The sequence below is a fragment of the Gracilinanus agilis genome, chromosome 2 (assembly GCF_016433145.1).
Source record: "Gracilinanus agilis isolate LMUSP501 chromosome 2, AgileGrace, whole genome shotgun sequence".
Classification (NCBI taxonomy): Eukaryota; Metazoa; Chordata; class Mammalia; order Didelphimorphia; family Didelphidae; genus Gracilinanus; species Gracilinanus agilis.
In genome coordinates, this window is record NC_058131.1 from 615,172,344 (window position 1) to 615,188,901 (window position 16,558).

General features: G+C 35.9%; 1 protein-coding gene across 1 annotated transcript in view; it reads right to left on the reverse strand.

Moving 5' to 3' along the window:
• The window catches only part of LOC123234246 (cilia- and flagella-associated protein 43-like), a 227,621-nt gene that overhangs the window by 205,152 nt on the left and 5,911 nt on the right, over window positions 1–16,558 (reverse strand). The window contains exon 4 of the mRNA XM_044660173.1: window positions 656–823. Coding sequence (XP_044516108.1) covers window positions 656–823 — 168 coding nt within the window. The remainder of the gene's footprint in view (window positions 1–655; window positions 824–16,558) is intronic.

The window sequence follows — 16,558 nt, forward strand, 5'->3', positions numbered from 1 at the left end:
ACTGTTCAGTTTTTTTTTTTCTAAAATAGCTTTATTAATATATTCTATTTCCTCCTTTGATAGTTTGTACAATTTATACTTTTGTAAGTATTCTTCAATTTCACATTCATTATTAAATTTGTTGGCATAGAATTAGGCAAAATAGCTCCAAGTAATTGCTTTGATTTCATCTTCACTAGTGGTATATTCTACTTTTTCATTTTGATACTGGTGATTTAGTTTTCTTTTCTCCTTTTAAAAAAATTGTGTTAACCAATGGTATATCTATTTTGTTGATTTTTTTTCATAAAAACAACTAGTTGTTTTTTTTTAATTCAAGGGTTTTCTTATATTCAGTTTTATTAATCTCACCTTTGAGTGGTAGGATTACCAATTTGGTCTAATTGGAGGTATGTAATTTGTTCTTTTTCTATTTTTAAAATTGCATTCTCAATTCATGGATTTGTACTTTCTCTAATTAATTGGAATAAACATTTAGAAATATAAAAATGAATGTTAAAATAAAAAATTAATTTTTGTTTTTTTAAATGAAATATTCATGTGGATATGGCACCTGTAAAGGAAAGCATCACTATATAACATTGGAAACCAGACAATGATGAGGATCAGTATATATTGCCACAAGGAAATGATGTTTTATTTTCATGATACTTACTTTGGTTTCAAATAATGATCATTGTCACATTTTTCAATATTCCAGACAGCTATATAATTTTCACTGGATAAACATAGCTGACGCCAGTTTTTTGGGTTAAAAGTCATCTGTTTTATTTCCACACCTGGTTGTGATTTTCTACACAAAATGACCTTTGCTTCCCAGTTCCTTAAAAGAATAAAAAATCATTTATGAAATAATAATGATGATTATAGCTACCATTCGTATTATTCGTATAGTACTTATTATGTGCCAGGCACAATTATTACATCACTTGATCCTCACAATAACCCTGGGAGGTAAGTGCTATATTATTTCCATGTTACAAATGAGGAAACTGAAGCAAACCACCATTAGTGATTTGCCCAGCATCACACAGCTAATAAGTATGTAATTCTGGATTTGAATTCAGGCCTTTCTTATTTCTGAATCAATGTTCTTTGTAATGCACCACCTATCAAAACAAAATTATACTCATGTTATGCCATAAAAGTATTTTCTAATACATAGATATTAGGACTGATTGCATAACATTAACCAACTTACAAATATTTTAACATGATATACATTCTTACTTTATATGAGAACCAAAATAACATATTTGTAATGTCTTAAGGATTGTCCAGCTAGTCCATACTGCCTACTAATTTTCATTATTAGCATCTGAATTATACTTGTTAATACAAACTAGTAATTGAACAGACCAGAGGCTAAGATCAAAATGTCATAGAAAAGGGATTGATTCATTAGTATATACCTGTTTAAGTCCTGCATGTATGTGTGGCAAAAGAAGCAGCATAGCACAGTTAATAGGTCAGCTTTGCAGCCATGGATACCTGAGATCTACGTTGGTACAGGAAATTTTCACTTAGATCTGGATTTTTTTTTTTTTTGTAAAAAGGCAGATGGGAGAAAGTACAGGGATCCATCTGGTTTCTACTAAGTCTCTCCCTCCGCCCCCCCCCCACCCCCGAAAAGTAATGACAAAAATGCCACAAAAGGAATTCTGGAGTAACATAACCATAAAAAAGACAAAGAGAAGTAATTTTTCAGACCAAAACAACTTGGAAGGCCAGCATGAGGGATCTACTGCACCCCAGGGCACCCAATCTGGCACCACTGAGGCAACAGGCTTCGGCCCAGCTGAAGCAGCAGCCACAGATAATAAGGGGGCTAGGGAGGGATCAGACAACCACTCAGAAGATAAGGGACCCTTTGCTGGCTCTTAGTACAAGACTTTTGTCGCATTGCTCATATACAGAACCTGCTCACAACCCTGGAGTGCATATGTAGAGGAGGAGGGGCACCAACACACACTAGTACTGGTTGCCACAGAGAGGTAGGGATCTTGGTCACAGTTCCAAGAGGTAAAAAGATTCTTGGGTGACTCACAGGCCACAACACAGGCAGGGAGAGTATTAAACATAATTCTCCTTACATCATACTACCTTGAAAAAACTGAAAGTAGATAGATTCCCAGTGCCAAAAAGAACCTGAGGCTTAGAACAGTGCTCCCATCACCATAGTTACAAAGCCCAACTTTTAAGAGTTTTTTAAACTAAAAGAAAAGGGCAGGAAAAATGAGCAAACAACAACAACAAAAAAGAAACTCAATATAGAAAGTTATTTTGGTGATAGTAGATTCAAACTCAGAAGAAGGCAACAAAGTCAAAAATACTGCATCCAAAACCTCCAATTATTAAAATCCTCAAGTTCAAAAAATAATTAATGGAGGAGATCAAAAAGGATTTTAAAAATCAAGTAAGGGAGATAGAAGAAAAACTGTTTTTGACTGTTAACTCATAGCTGCTTCTCCAAAGTGCCACTGAGTCACAAGTTTATTATATATGAAATACAAGCTCCCTTTCACCCAAAAGCACAGAGAAAGATTTATGGCTGCACAGAATTGCAGTTTCAACATAGACAATACAAAGAGGCTTCAAGGTGAAGATAAGAACCAGGCTGGACTTTCAGCTACGTGATTATCAACAAGCTAAGTCTAGGAATACTTTTCTCAGGGGTGAAATGCCCCTGCTAAACTGAGGTTTCTACCTTGGCTTGACAAGCAGCTGCATTTCTGACCAAGGGGGATAATGTTAACCTCTTGACTGTTGGTTTGCTAAGAACTTAAAGCTTTCTAGTAAGACTATATTGCTTTCTAAAACAAAGGTCTGGATCACAAAAGGGGTCAAAAATGGAATCTCAGATTTTTATCTTAGATAGCCCAACCTGTCTAGATAAAAATATCTATTTGAGACTTTGTTTCTCTTATTGGCCTCCCACATTCTCCCAAATTAAATAGGCTTCAATATAGTTCCAAAGATGGAGAGTGGGTCTGCTATCCAGAGAACAGTGCTATTCACATGACAGCCCCACAGTGGCTACAACAGGATGAAGTTTTAGGACATCTCTATTGAGTCATGGGAGAAGGGGAGTAGGGGTAGGAAGGGTCAAGATCTCTGTGATGGGAGGGAAGAGTCCTTGAGACAAAATTGCAGCTCCTAGAAATATTTAAATATTGGAAAATAAAGGCAGGGGAGAATATGATACCCTTGGAATGTGTTCTGGCAATGATGGATAAATCAGGCATTCCAGGATTTGTTTATATATATATATATATATATATATATATATATATATATATATATGCTCTTTAGGTATCACCTCCTCCAGGAAGTTTTCTCTAATCTCCTAGCTGAAAGCAGGACATTCTACTCCTAGTTCCCTTAACCCGAATCTCTGCCTTCTTCTCCTATTTCTACTTTCTTATACAAGACATGTTTATACAAGAGAGTGATATAGGAAAATCATGAAATAAGAGTCAATAGCTTGGTAAAGGAGGCACAAGAAAATACTGAAGAATTTAATATCTTAAAAAACAGAATATACCAACTGGCAAAAGAGGCATACAGAAGAGAAGAACTCACTAAAAAGCAGAATTAGCCAAACGGAAAAAGATATACAAAAATGCACTGAAGAGAAAAACTTCTTGAAAGACAGAGTAGCCTTTGGAAAAAAGAGATACAAAAATTCACTGAGGTAAAGAACTCTTTACAAATTAGAATGGAAAAGGAAGTACAAATGGAAAAGGAGGTACAAAATCTCAGTCAAGAAAATTATGTCTTAAAAATTAGGATTGGGTAAGTGGAAGCTAATGACTCCATGAGACATCAAGAAACAAAGTCAAAAGAATGAAAAAATAGAAGAAAATGTGACATATGGGGTAAACAACTGACCTGGTAAATAAATCTAGGAGAGATAATTAAGAATTGTTGGACTACCTGAAAGCAATGATCAAAAAGAGTTTAGACGTCATATTTTAAGAACTCATCAAGGAAAACTGCTCTAATCATCTAGAACCCAAGGACAAAATAGAAATTAAAAGAATCCATTAATCACCTCCTAAAAGAGATCCCCAAACGATAATTCCCAGGAATATTATAATCAAATTCCCAAACTCCTAGGTCAAAGAGAAAATATTGCAAATAGCCAAAAAGAAACAATTTAAATATTGTGGAGCTGCAATAAGGATAACAGAAGATTTCAAGGCTTCTACATTAAAGGATAGGAGAGCCTGGAATATTCCAGAGGACAAAGGAGCTAGGACTTCAATCAAGAATCGCTTACCTTGCAAAACTGAGCATAATCCTTCAAGGGCAAAAATGGATATTCAATGAATTAGGATTTTCAATGATGAAAAGACCAAAGCTGAATGGAAAAATGTGACTCTCAAATATAAGACTTAAGACAATCATAAAAAGATAAGCAAGAAAGAGAAATCAAAAGAAACTTTATAAGATTAAACTGTGAACATCCCTACATGAGAAAATGATTCTCGTAATGCTAAAGAACTTTGTCTTTATTAAGGCAATTAGGAGGAGTATACATAGAGGGAGGGGTATGGGTTGAATATGATAGGATGATATAACAATTTAAATTAAGGCAGAAGAAAGCAATGCATTGGGAGCAGGGGAAAGAGAAAAATAGAATGGTGCAAATTATTGCCATAAAAGATGCATGAACAAGACTTCACAGTGGAAAGGAAGATGGGGGAGGTAGGGAGAGCATGTGAACTTTACTTTCATCAGAAATGGTTCACTGAGGGAAGAATATACATAATCATTTAAGTATAGAAAGTTATCTTACCACAGAAGAAAAACAACTGCTTGAACACATGAGATGATGGGGATATGATTTGGGATGTAAATTCTAAATAACCACCCCAGTGCAACTTCAATAATATGGAAATGTCTTAATGACATATATAAAACCCAGTCAGCTATATGCATCAGCTATGGGTGGGTGGGTGGATGGGGTTTGAGGGGAAGAGAAAGAAAATTAATCATGTAACCATGAAAAAATTTTCTAAAAAATAAAAAAAAGGAATAAAAAAAAAGTTATCTTACCCTACAGGAAAGTAGGAGAGGAAAAGGATAAGAGAAGGGGGTGGAGTTGATAGAAAAGAAGGCAAATTGGGGGAGAGGGAGGTCAGAAATGAAACAGATAAATAATATAGAAAGTAATACACAGTAAACATAATGGGACAGAAAATTTTTATAAGTCTCTTTAATAAAGGTCTCATTTCTCAAATACATAGAGAAATAAGTTAATATATTAGAATACAATCATTGCTCAGTTGATAAATGGTCAAAGGGTATGAACAGGGAGTTCTCAAACTAATTAAAGTTCTGTTTAGTCATGCAAAAAATACTCTAAATCACTATTAATTAGAGAAATGAAATTAAAACAACTCTAAGGTACTACCCCACATCTATCAGATTGGCTATTATGACAGCAAAGGAAAATTCAAAATTTGGAGGGGATATGGGAAAGCTGGGACACAAATGTATTGTTGGGGGAGTTGTGAGCTGATTCCATTCAAGAGAGAATGCCCCATAGGGCTATAAAACAGTACGAACCTTTTGACCCAGTATTACAGTTACTAGGTTTGTATCCCAAAGAGATTTTTTTTTAAGGTGGGGGAGGATGTATAAGTACAAAAATATTTAAAGCAGCTCTATTTGTGGTGAGCAAAAATTTGGAAAGTGAGGGGATACCAATCAATCAAAGAATGGCTAAATTACAGTATTATGATTGTAATTGAATACTGTTGTGTCATAAGAAATGACAAGCATGAAGATCTTAAAAAAAAACCTGGAAAGATTTACATGAACTGAAGCAGAATGAAATGAGCAGAACCAGGAAAACATTGTAGAGTGAAAGGAATACTCTACAATGAACAATTGTGAATAACAGCTATTCCCAGCAATACAAATGATCCAAAACTATCCCAAAAAACTCATGATAAAAAATGTCATCTACTTCCAAAGAAAAAGAATTAAGTCTGAATTCAGACCAAAGCAAACTTTTTTCACTCTCTTAATTTTTCTTCCACTTTATTTTCCTTCTACAAAAGGATTAATATGGAAAAATGTTTTACATGATGGTACTGGTAAAATCTATATCAGATTGCTTACCAGCTCAAGAGGTATAGGGGGTTGGGGAGGAGGGAGAGAGGGAGAGAATTTGAGACTGAATATTATTTGAAAAATGTTGGAAATGTTTACATGTAATTGGGGGGGAAATTAAAATTATTTTAAAAGGCATATGATTATCAATTACTACAAGATACTAATGATGCCTAATGATCTTTCATTTGTTTTTATGGACCACTAGAATTTTGGGTTTATTATTTTGTGAATTAATATTTATTGAACGCTTACAAAGTGCAAGGTTCTACAGGTGATACAAAGAAGAATAAGCTCTAATGGAACTTATAGTCTAGTAAGGTTTGTTCCTCTCTAATAAATTTTGCTAATTGCTTCATTTGATCCTACTCACTTCCTGTTGAACAACCTTCAGAATCACAATCAGCAAGATGGCGTACTAGAAATTTTCTCCAGGCCCCATGACTGTTTTAAAAAAATTACGTGTCAAAGATAAAACTTCAGCTCTTTCCATGGTCAGACACAAGGACCCAAAAGAAGGGAAATAAACCAACCCTGAGGTCACTCCCTTCTAGTCCCACATTACCAGCAGTGAGGCTGCACTAGCAGACCCAAGCACAGGTCCTGGGCTTACATCAAAACTCACTTCTACCCTCCGTCCTCACTTCCTATTTCCAGTGCTGCAGAGACTGCAGTTTCAGATAACCAGCTTAGTCAAAGCCCTGTAAGTAATAAAAGCTTGCTGAGGGCTGCATCCTGGGAGCATCAGTACTGCACATGGCTGAACTGTGGATAGCTCTGAACTCTCAGTAACAAGAAAAGCAAGCTTTGAACTGCCAATGTCAGGCCAGCAAACTAAGTAACAGAGTGAGTGGGTCAAGTCACTAGGACAAGATACTTTGTATGCAGGGATCTGCGTGGCATGTCACCAAGCCAGAAAGAAGAACAGTGTCCAACTGGAGCCAATTCCAACAACACAAAAGTCATTTGGGCAGAGACCTAGGTTGGTGAACCAAGAATTGCCCAGCGTGGGAGAAGGCTGAGATATTTGGTTGTGTCTCCTACAAATTATTTCATCTTAACTCTTGCTCAGCTCTCTTTGCAGCAAGGCAAGCATTTTGTTCACACTGGTCAATTTGTTATTCCAGTATTCTTTAAGACATTCTTATCTCTCTTCCAGCTTCTCATGGCACCCATTCTTTCTACCCTTAAGGTTGGGACTTCACCTCATATTTCACAGGAAAAAATATGAGGACATTCACTTAAAGATTCCTTTTTTCCTTTATTTTTTATCATACAGCATTCAGAATCTTCTTCTCATTATCTCCTTCACTCCAGTCTACATATTTGCTATATTCTCTTTTTCTTTGTTTTTTTTTTAAACCCTTAACTTCTGTGTATTGGCTCCTTGGTGGAAGAGTGGTAAGGGTGGGCAATGGAGGTCAAGTGACTTGCCCAGGGTCACACAGCTAGGAAGTGTCTGAGGTCACATTTGAACCTAGGACCTCCTGTCTCTAGGCCTGGCTCTCATCCACTGAGCTACCCAGCTGCCCCTATTTGCTATATTCTCAATCTCATCCCCATCCAATTCATTCAGATGATTGTATCTACTATCATATGCATTTGGTCTTATTTCCAACTTCTTTCTATCTCCTGGCTCCTCCCATCTACAAACCATCCATATTTCCTCTTTTTATTTTTGTTCGTCTTACTATATTTTATTTAGAATATTTTCCCATGGTTACATAATTCATGTTCTTTCCCTCTCCCCCAACAGCCCCTCCCTCCATAGCCAATGCATAATTCCACTGGGTTTTACATATGTCATTGATTAAGACCGATTTCCATATTATTGATAAGTGCTACGAGGGTGATCATTTAGCAGCTACATCCCCCAAAATATCCCCATCAACCCATGTGTCCAAACAGTTATTTTTCTTCTGTGTTTCTATTCTCACAGTTCTTCCTCTGAATGTGGCTAGTTTTCTTTCTCATAAGTCCCTCAGCCTTGCTCTGGAGCCTTACATTACTGCTAGTAGAGAAGTCTGTTATGTTTGATTGTACCACAGTGTATCAGTCTCTGTATAGAACGTTCTCTTCTTTCTGCTCCTTTCACTCTGTATCAATTCCTGGAGGTCATTCCAGTTCATATGGAATTCCTCCAATTCATTATTCCTTTCAGCACAATAGTATTCCATCACCAACAGATACCACAATTTGTTCAGCCATTCTCCAATTGAAGGACATTCCCTCATTTTCCAATTTTTTGCCACCACAAAGAGCACAGCTATAAATATTTTTGTACAAGTCTTTTCCCCTATGATCACTTTGGGGTATAAACCCAGCAGTGGTATGGCTGAATCAAAGGGCAGACTGTCTTTTATAGACCTTTGAGCATAGTTCCAGATTGCCATCCAGAATGGTTAGATCAATTCACTACTCCACTGGCAATGCATTAATGTCCCATTTTTACCACTTTCCCTCCAACATTCACAATTTTCCTTTGCTGTCATGTTAGCTAATGTACTAGATGTGAGGTGGTACCTCAGAGTTGTTTTGATTTGCATTTCTCTATATGAAATTTAGAACACTTTTTCATATGTTTGTTGATAGTTTTGATTTCTTTATCTGAAAATTGCCTATTCATGTATGGCTTCATTTTTTTGTACAATTAATTTAGTTTCTTAAAAATTTGAGTAATTAGACCTTTGTTAGAGTTTTTTGTTATAAAGATTTTGTCCCAATTTGTTGCTTCCATTCTAATTTTAGTAGCACTGGTTTTGTTTGTACAAAACCTTTTTAATTTAATGTAATTGAAATTATTTATTTTACCATTTTGTGATTTTTTTCTAACTCTTGCTTAGTTTTAAAATCTTTCCTTTCCCAAAGATGTGACAAGTATACCATTCTGTGATCACCTAATTTACTTATAGTATCCTTCTTTATATTGAAGTCATTCACCCATTCCGAATTTATGTTGGTATAGGTTGTGAGATATTGATCTAGAACCAATCTCTCCTTTACTGTTTTCCAATTTTCCCAGCAGCTTTTGTCAAATAGTAGATTTTTGTCCCCAAAGTTGTGCTCTTTGGGTTTATCATACACTGTCTTGCTGAGGTCACTTACCCCAAGTCTATTCCACTGATCCTCTCTTCTGTCTCTTAGCCAGTACCATATTGTTTTGATGACCACTGCTTTATAGAACAGTTTAAGATCTGGTACTTCTAGGCCACCTTCCTTCACATTTTTTTTCATTATTTTCCTTGATATTCTTGGTCTTTTGTTCTTCCAGATGAACTTTTTTATAGATTTTTCTAATTCAGTAAAAAAGTTTTTTGGTAGTTTGACAGGTATAACACTAAATAAGTAAGTTAATTTGGGTAGGATGGTCATTTTTATTATGTTAGTGCATCCTTCCCATGAGCAATCAATGTTTTTCCAATTGTTTAGACCTAGTTTTAATTGTGTGGAAAGTGTTTTGTAGTTGTGTTTATATAATTCCTGTGTTTGTCTTGGCAGATAGATTCCTAAGTATTTTATATTATTTAGGGTGATTTTAAATGGAATTTCTCTTTCTAACTCTTGCTGAGATGTGTTGGAAATATATAGAAATGCTGATGATTTACGTGGGTTTATTTTGTATCCTGCCACTTTGCTAAAGTTATTTCCACTAGCTTTTTAGTTGATTCTCTAGGATTTTTTAAGTAGACCATCATATCATCTGCAAAGAGTGGTCTCCTCATTGCCTATTTTAATACCTTCAATTTCTTTTTCTTCTCTAATTGCTGTTAGTGTTTCTAGTATAATGTTAAATAATAGAGGTTACAATGGGCATCCTTGTTTCACGCCTGATCTTATTGGGAATGCTTCTAATTTTATCCCATTTGCAGATGATGTTTGTTGATGGTTTTAGATAAATACTGTTTATTATTTTTAGGAAAGGACCTTCTATTCCTATACTTTCTAGTGTTTTCAATAGGAATGGGTGTTGCAGGCTTTTTCAGCATCTATTAAGATAATCATGTGATTTTTGTTGGTTTGGTTGCTGATATGGTCAATTATGTGAATGGTTTTCCTAATATTGAACCATCTTTGAATTCCAGGTATAAATCCCACTTGATCATAATGAATAACCCTCGTGATCACTTGCTAGAGTCTTTTTGCTAGTATTCTGTTTAAGATTTTTGCATCTATGTTCATTAAGGAGATTGATCTGTAGTTTTCTTTCTCTGTTTTTGTTCTACCTGGCTTTGGGATCAGTGCCATATTTGTGTCATGAAAGGAATTTGGTAAAACTCCTTTGCTTATTGTGTCAAATAGTTTATATAGTATTGGGATTAGTTGTTATTTGAAAGTTTGATAGAATTCATTTGTGAATCCATCTGGTCCTGGCAATTTTTTCTTAGGGAGTTCTTTGATGGCTTGTTCAATTTCTTTTTCTGATATGGGATTATTTAAGTATTCTATTTCTTCTACTGTTAATGCAGGTAATTTATTTTTTGTAATATTCATCCATATCACCTAGATTGCTATATTTATTGCCATATAATTGGACAAAATAGTTTTTAATGATTGCCTTGATTTCCTCTTCACTAGAGATGAGGTCTCCCTTTTCATCTTTGACACTGGTAATTTGTTTTTCTTCTTTCCTTTTTTTATTAGATTGACAAGTACTTTGTCAATTTTGTTTTTTCAAAGTACCAGCTTCTAGACTTATGTTTAATTCAATAGTTCTTTTTCTTTTGATTTTATTAATTTCTCCTTTAATTTTTATGGTTTCTAATTTAGTTTACATCTAGGGATTTTTAATTTGTTTGCTTTCTAGTTTTTTGATTTGTATGTCCAATTCATTGTTCTCTTCCCTCTCTAATTTATTAATATATGCACTCAATGATATAAAGTTCCCCCTGACTACTGCTTTGGCTGCATCCCACAGATTTTGGTAGGGTGTCTCATCATTGTCATTCTCCTCAATGAAATTATCATTTCTGTGGTTTGTTTTTTAACTAAATGATTTTGGAGAATCATGTTATTTAATTTCCAATTAATTTTTGATTTGCCTATCCATATACCCTAACTAATTATTATTTTTATTGCATTATGATCTGAAAAGTTTGCACTTATTATTTCTGGTCTTTTGTATTTGCCATATTTCTTTGCCCTAGTGCATGGTCAATCTTTGAGAATGTACTGTGTGCTGCTGACAAGAATGTGTATTCCTTTTTGTCCCTATTTTTCTTCACATATCTATTAACTTTAATTTTTCTAGGATTTCATTTACCTCTCTTACCTCTTATTTAATTTTTGGTTTGATTTATCTAGATCTGGTAGAGGAAGGTTCAGGTCTCCCACTACTATAGTTTTAATATCTGTTTCCTCTTTGAGCTTGGTCAGTTCCTTCTTTAGAAATTTGGATGCCATACCATTTGGTGCATACATGTTGACTACTTATATTTCCTCATTGTCTATACTGCCTTTTATCAGGATGTAATTATCTTCCCTCCCTATCTCTTTTAATTAGATCTATTTTTACTTTGGTTTTGCCAGATATCATAATTGCAACTCCTGCCTTCTTTTTCTCAGTTGAAGCCCAGTAGATTTTGCTCCAACCTTTAACCTTTACCTTGTGATTTAGAGGGGGTTTGAATTGGAATAACCAATTATAAAGCCCAGAACTATGATATGGGGGTCAAGGTTTTGCTTTTATTTATATAGGAAATGAACACCTACAACAGATAACTTCTCAGGAACAGATGAACTCACAAAACAACCCAGATGACAACATCAAAGACCCCAGTCACCAAAGCCCATGATTTGGAGACGAGCCAGAAGAACTATTCACATGGCAGAAGAAACCCTGGAAGTGGCAAACCTCCCTAAGACTTAACTATTAACCCCAGCCCAATTATTAATATTATTGTAATTCAACTACTTTGAAAAATGTAACTTATAATGATGTACACCCTTGTATTCTGATATTGGGTATAACTATTTCTATAACAAATGTAAATTTTCAAAGTGTTTTTCCCCTTCCATTAGCTACCTAACTCCATACTTATTCTCCCAGAAGATAACATAGCATAATAGAGCCACACTTAGTACAGACACCTTACACCAAATACTTATTGCAGATTTGATTAGAAAAAGTTTTTCCTTTTATTCAGCCTCCTCTATAGCATCTTCCTTTTATAATGGTGTCTCTTCCTTTATTTCCCATAATGATTTGCTTCATACACTTAGTGTCTGTGGAGCTGCCCTTGTTTTATTCCTAGTTATTCTTTGTTTTCCAGGCATCATCAGATCTCTAAGCTCTAGCATATGTCAAGTCCAAATTGAATTGAAGTCACTTCAATTAAAAAGAAAAGGGGGAAATACAGAGGGCTGTCAAACCCCCTCTGAATGACAGAGTGGCAGATTGGGGTCCTAGAAACACCAAATGAGATTCTAGGAAGGATGGGTTCCTCCTACTCAAGATTCCCCTGAGTGACTTCTCTCTTGTTAATACTCCTTAGTGGAATTATTGTAATCATTATCTCTATCCAGCCCCAGGGAAACATAGAAGATTAGTAAAAGCTGTCATTAGAGCCCTTACAGGCCCTGCAAAAAACCTCTTGGAAAGTCCCAAATATAGACGTCAAGTTACAGGAATTCCCCTAACAAACCAGCAATTAGTGAGTTAATGCTAAAAACTTTGGTTCCCTAACAGAAACTGCAGGTTTCACAAATCCCACACACAGGTGTCTGCAAGGCAGCCTCAAGTTTCTCTGATCTTTGATGAGGAATGCTAACACAGTGAGAAGGGAGGACAAGAAATGAAAAATTAGAGTAGGCTGTCTCTGGAGTGTTCTCATCAAACCCCAGAGAATAGATCAGAACAAACTTACCTTTGGAAAATATTGAAAAATGAAAGACTGTATTGAAAAATTATTTGCATTGGTTCTAGTGTTATTGTATCTTTGAAATCTGAAATTAATTGTGTAATTGTGTAATTATGTAGTCAAGAAATCAATTTCTGATTAATCATACAATTGAATTATGAAAAAAGAATAATCATGCCTAAATCTGATTTGTTAAAAATAATTGACCATTCTTTTGCAGCTGGAATGCATGCCATGTACCTTGCAGATGGGCAGGGATGCAAATTCCAGCCCAGTAAATCCGTAATGAATTTTTCCTGCCAAAGCTTTGCATCTTTTGCTATTCAAAGAATATTAACCAAATGATTTTGCCAATGTAAGACTTGATTCATTATCCACAAGAAAAAAACTATGTTGATTGTGGAAATTCATGCCAGCATCTGTGTACTCTTGAGAGATGAGTATAAAAAATAAAGACATAGCAGGAAGCAGGTTCTGCAGCCTTACTGTGTCTTTGGCTGTTCTTATTTGCTTAACCATTCCACGCCCCAAGCTATCTTGAGCTGCTGGGGCAGGCCTTGGCAACCCTGTGTATGTCCACTTGCCTCATGTGTGTTTCGTGGTAGGCAACCTATGGTAGGATTTTGTTTTCTAATCCACTGCTATTTGCTTCCATTTTATGGATGAGTTTATCCCATTCACATTCAGAGTTATAATTGTCACCTCTGTATTCTCCAATATTTTGATATCCTCACCTACTTCTGCCCTTTCTTCTTTCACTATTTCCTTTTAAACCAGTGGTTTGTTTTTAATCAGTTGCCCTTAATCCCCTCCCTTAGTTTACTTCCCTTTCCATCCTCTCCCATTTTGTTTGCCTCTTATTTTTAAGGCCTATTAAATTCCTTCCCACCTCTGTTTCCCTCCTTTTTTAAACTCCCCCTTTGAACTGCCCCACTCCCTCCCTTGGTTTATTCCTTCTGACTTTCCTATAGGGTAAGATAGAATTCGATATCCCAAAGGATCTAGCTGGTCTTCCCTCCCAGAATTGATTCCACTGAGAGAAAGGTTTAAATATTTCCTATTAACACTCTCTTCCTCTCCTCATAATAGTATTCATCTCCTCCCATTCCCATGCACCTCTTTGTGTGGTATAGATTATCCTATTTTTCTTATTTCTTCAAGTTCCTCTTGGTGCCATCTTCTATTCCCTCTCTTTTCTTTTTTTGCATATCATCTTAGACCATTTAGTACTCCAACCTCTCCCTATAAATAATTCTTCTAATTGCTATAATAGTGAATACAATTTTTGAGAATTATACATAACATTTCTCCATAAAGGAATACAAATAATTTGATCTTATTGGAGCCCTTAAAGAAGCCAATTTTTAAAAAAGAATTTTTTCTTTCCCCTCTCTTGTTTACCTTTTCATGTTTCTCTTGATTTTTATGGTTGGATGTCAAACTTTCTGTTTAGTTCTGGTATTTTCTTTTCAAATACTTGGGAATCTTTTATTTTGTTGAATGCCCAAACTTTCCCCTGGAAGTATATAGTCAGTTTTGATGGGTAGGTGATCCTTGGCTGTAGGCCCAATTCTCTTGCCTTTCTCAATATCATATTCCATGTCTTGTGGTCTTTTAGTGTGGAGGCTGCCAGATCCTGTATAATCCTGATTGATACTCCTTGATATCTGAATTGTCACTTTCTGGCTTCTTGTAATATTTTCTCATTAACTTGGAAACTCTTAATTTGGCAATTATATTTCTAGGGACATCTTTTGAGGATTTAGTATAGAGGGTGATCTATGGATTCTTTCAATGTCTATTTTGCCCTCTCATTCAAGAACATCAGGGCGGTTTTCTTGGATAATTTCTTGTATTATGCTATCAAGATTCCTTTTTGTTTCTGATTTTTCAGGAAGACCAATGATTCTCAGATTGCCTCTTCTAGACCTGTTTTCTTGGTCTGGCATTTTTTCAGTGAGATATTTCATGTTTCCTTCTATTTTGTCAGTCTTTTGACTTTGCTTTATTAGTTCTTGCTTTATTGCAAGATCATAGCTTCTACTTGCCCAATTCTGGTCTTTAGAGACTGATTTTCTGTTATAATATTTTGATTTTCCTTTTTGGTTTGGTCTATTCTGTTTTTCATGGTTTCCAGCTGTTTAATTTTGGTCTCCAATTTGCTTATCATTTCATTTGATTTTTTGGCATCTTTCTCCAATTGGGAGTTTCTGTCTTTTAAACTATTAATTTCTTTTTGAGCTATTTCCCACTTTTCTTGCCAAATCTCTTCCACCTTTCTCATGATCTCAGATTTGAACTCTTCAAGAGCCTGTGACCAATTTGCATTTTTTGGGGAATGTTTGGATGCATTTATTTGTTTGTCCTGCTCTGCTGTCTCCTCTGTGGTCAGGATTTTTTCTCTGTAAAAATTATCTAGAGTCAATGCTTTTCTCTTGTTCTTTCTGGTGGCTGAAATTTCTTGGGTATTATTTGCCATCACTATGCTGGCTTTTCCTTCTCAGCCAGAAGTCTGAGTGAGGAGGGTAGGCTCTCTGTGTATGGAGCTATGGAGCAGTTTTAAAGACAACTTTACGAGTCTTAGCGTGGCTTCTACTGTCTGCTAGGCTTCTACTGTTTGCTGCCCCTCTCAGCTCTATCCACACGCCCAAAGTCCATGTTCTTTAGTCTCCTGGCATCTCAAGTCTAACTGTTCTAAGGGGCAAGCCCCTGGTGGTCCCAGTTAGCTGCCAAGAAGCTAGATATTGCCCCATGCTTGCTCTAACTCTGGTGTGCTGCCTCTGACTCGGGCACCATAGGTGGGGTGGGGTGGGGGAGGGTTGATCAGCTCACATTTTGGTGGGAGCTATTTCATCCCCTTATAGCATAGAAATGCCCAAATCCCACATACCTTCGATATTGTACCCTATTGTGGGGTCCCTTCGTTCATCTGGATTTGGTTTTTTTGTCCTTTTGAGGTATCATGTATGGGTTGGTGGTAAGGAGAGTTAAGCACCCTGTTCTACTCTGCAGCCATCTTAACCTGGAAGCCCTTTCCTCTATTTTTAAACAAAACAAATGACATACCTCCCTTGACCATATTATCCCCGTTAGTTCTCTCCCTTTATCTTTCCTCCCCTTGGTGGCTAAACTCCTTGAGAAAGTCATTTGTATTCAGTATGCCCCCTTGCTCTCATCTCATACTTTTCTAAACTCTGCAATCTGCCTTCTGACCTCATCATTAATCTGAAACTTCCCTCTCCAGCATTGACAGTTACCTTTATTTGACATGTCTATGCCTTTTCTCAGTTCTCAGGCTTTTGATATCTCTGCAGCATATGACCTTCTTTCTCTTCCTGGATACTGTCTTATTTTTGGTTTGAGGGAACATTCTTCTTCCCTTGTTCTCCTATCTCCACAGCCACAGCTATAGATATTTGTCAAAGCTCTGTTTTCTCTCCATACTATTTCATTTGGTGCCCTCGTCACCTCCCAAAGGTTCAAGTCAACAAATATTTATTAAGGTCTAAGCACTGAGGATACAAGAAAAGGTAAAAACAGTCCCCTCCCTTCAAGGAACTTACAGTCAAATGGGCAGG